We start from the raw sequence: 2,821 nt of genomic DNA on the forward strand, positions 1-2,821 counted from the left end.
CTCTCAAGTTATTTGCAAGTCACAGATCCGTCCTTCCAGAAACCACCCCCTCTCTTGGCGGGGGAGTATCCCAAAACCGAGCTAACCCCAGGTCTGCTGGCCCTTTCAGAGTTGAGCATCCCGCTGGAGGCTACAAGAAGCTCTTTGAGACCGTGGAGGAGCTGTCCTCTCCCGTGACCGCCCACGTCACAGGTTGGTGTGGGCTCCCTCATCTCCTCCTGCCCAGCTTGTGTTCTCGGGAGCTCGTGGGCCACCGCAGCTCGGAGGCTTTACAAGGGCTGGAGCACGGGGTCGGGGTAAAGGACCTGACGGGGCTGGCGTATTCTGGGCTAGAGGAAGGACAGACTGGATGGGGAATCTTTAGACATTTCAATACTGAATGTCTTGGTCTACAGTAGTGTGTAGGTGAAGAAAACAGCGTCGTTTGAAGAGCTCACTTGGTTTAAAAACCAAGTTTAATAAACATTAAAAAAAATAGCTTGAAGTTTTGTTCTTTTTGTTGACACAATAAAAATCACTTGGTCTGATTTGCCGCGGGCGGTGCACGTTCCAATGCTGCATCTTCCGCAGGCAGGATTCCCACCTGGCTGCGGGGAAGCCTCCTGAGATGTGGTCCCGGCTTGTTCGAGGTGGGCGCAGAGCCCTTCTATCATCTCTTTGATGGCCAGGCCCTCCTCCACAAGTTCGACTTCAAGGAGGGGCACGTTACCTATCACCGAAGGTACGTGGCAATTTTCCAAGCAAAAAGAACAAATAACGAAGCATTTGCTCGACTGTAAGTGCTGGGGACGGGCTCTGCTGCCCAGCATGTGGGAGGCACCGGTTATTTCAAGTCCATGCGGTTATTGGAAGAGCTCTAACAGTGAGATCACTAAAACCAGCTGAAAATAACTGAAACTTACTCATAGTTAGCAGAAATGCAACTTTTTGTACAGATTACAAAACATCTGGAAGAGGAGGAGAGGGAGGGCTGGGTGTAGCTGCAGCCGGTGACAGAATTACGTTGCCTCTGAAAAACGAAATGTGTTTTCAGTTAGAAGCCGCCGAGCTATCGGCTTTCAGGTGTCTGGTGCAGAATGTTTAGACAAAGCCCCGTATTTCCCATCAGCTTCAGCTCTCTGCCGGCCGTCCCTTCCCAGTGCCGCGGTGGGGGGCGGTTGCTGGACCCCACGTGCTCCGGATGCGATGTGAGGCTGCGGGGACCTGCGCCTTTCAGGGGTCTCATGAGGCTCATCACAAGAATATTTGTATTTTAAGGGCATAGCCTGTTGCGGTTTTACGGTTATACCTATAACACGCCTCCTCGCCCTCCCTAGGTTTGTCAGGACAGATGCTTATGTGAGAGCGATGACCGAGAAAAGGATCGTGATAACAGAATTTGGCACCTACGCGTACCCGGACCCATGCAAGAACATCTTTTCCAGGTACCTCAGGGTTGTAGACGTTGCAGCGATGTCCAACGGTGCTTCCACTTCCAAGAAGCCCCTGACTGCCTGACCATTTTCTCTGCTCAGGTTTTTTTCGTACTTCAAAGGCGTGGAGGTCACTGATAACGCCCTCGTTAACGTCTACCCCGTCGGCGAAGATTACTATGCCTGTACCGAGACCAACTTTATAACCAAAATTAACCCGGATACATTAGAGACTATTAAGCAGGTGGGTCTTTGTACTGTGCTTCTAAATATGTGGAGGAGTAAAACTCAAATGAAAACGTTTAATAACAGCCTCTTCCAAGAAGGCAAGAGTTGGGGTTTGTCAGGGAGATGATGCAGAAACGAAGCCAGCTGAGGGTTGATGAGAGCAGAGTCGGAACGAGCTCGTAAATGAAGCCACTGCTGCTGCTCTGGGTAATATTTAATGAGACGGCGATGGGGGCCCGTGGTCCGCATCCTCGTGCTTGGGCTGGGGTTTGCAAACTACGTTGCAGCCTGGCCAAAGGGGACCGTAACCGGAGGGCTCCTGCCAGAGCTTTACTGCTGCCTTCATTTACCTCGGAGCAGAGCACATTCAGCCTGCAGAACAACACGTGTTTTGGTGTTTTTCTTTGTTGTGTTACCAATGCCCAGCCTGTGGAGCCTTTCCTTTTGGACCCCAGGATCCCGAACCTCTCCCTGTAACCATGTCGGCTCACCTGACCGTCTCAAATTGCTTGGCTTTGCTGCTCTTCTCCTTTTCACAAAATGGACGGTGATTTGGGCTTAGAGAAGAACCTTCCACGTCCGAAGCGGGGTCGTATTGACCTGCAGAGCTGGTGACTTCCCATCTCCTGCCAAGAAAGTTCTTGACTTTCTGCATCTTCTCCAGGTGGATCTCTGTAAATACGTGTCCGTCAACGGGGCAACGGCTCATCCCCACGTTGAAAACGACGGCACGGTTTACAACATCGGCAATTGCTTTGGAAAAAACTTTGCGCTCGCCTATAACATCATACGGATTCCTCCGCTTCAGGCAGGTCAGTTAATCCCACCTCTGAGCGAACTGAGAAAATCTTGTCCCAGAAATCATTTTTTTATCCTTCAAATGAATTTTGTCATCAAGTTACTTTTTTTTAATCATCTTCAGATTTTATTTGCTTTTTTAACTAACAGAAACGTTATCTTTAAAACAATTATTTACATGGTTTCTAAATCTTGAACTGCCTTTGTGTTAAAAGCAGAAGCTTGCTGGGTAAACACTACGAATACAGACTAAGTGTCCTGGTTTTGGCTGGGACAGAGTTAATTTTCTTCCTAGTAGCTGGGATAGTGCTGTGGTTTGGATTTAGTACAATAATAATGTCGGTAAGACACTGCTGGTTTAGTTGTTGCTGAGCAGTGCTTAC

General features: G+C 49.2%; 1 protein-coding gene across 1 annotated transcript; it reads left to right on the forward strand.

The window, feature by feature from the left end:
- Positions 1-109: 109 nt before the first annotated feature.
- On the forward strand, positions 110-2,452 carry LOC104077328 (retinoid isomerohydrolase-like; the record flags this gene model as incomplete). Its single annotated transcript, XM_009578515.1, has 5 exons — positions 110-192; positions 571-721; positions 1,317-1,424; positions 1,515-1,656; positions 2,305-2,452. Coding segments are annotated over 5 exons (632 nt in total), but the record flags the coding sequence as incomplete, so codon positions are not given.
- Between the last annotated feature and the right edge of the window lie 369 nt (positions 2,453-2,821).

Source organism: Fulmarus glacialis, unplaced genomic scaffold, assembly GCF_000690835.1.
Source record: "Fulmarus glacialis isolate BGI_N327 unplaced genomic scaffold, ASM69083v1 scaffold38605, whole genome shotgun sequence".
NCBI lineage: Eukaryota > Metazoa > Chordata > Aves > Procellariiformes > Procellariidae > Fulmarus > Fulmarus glacialis.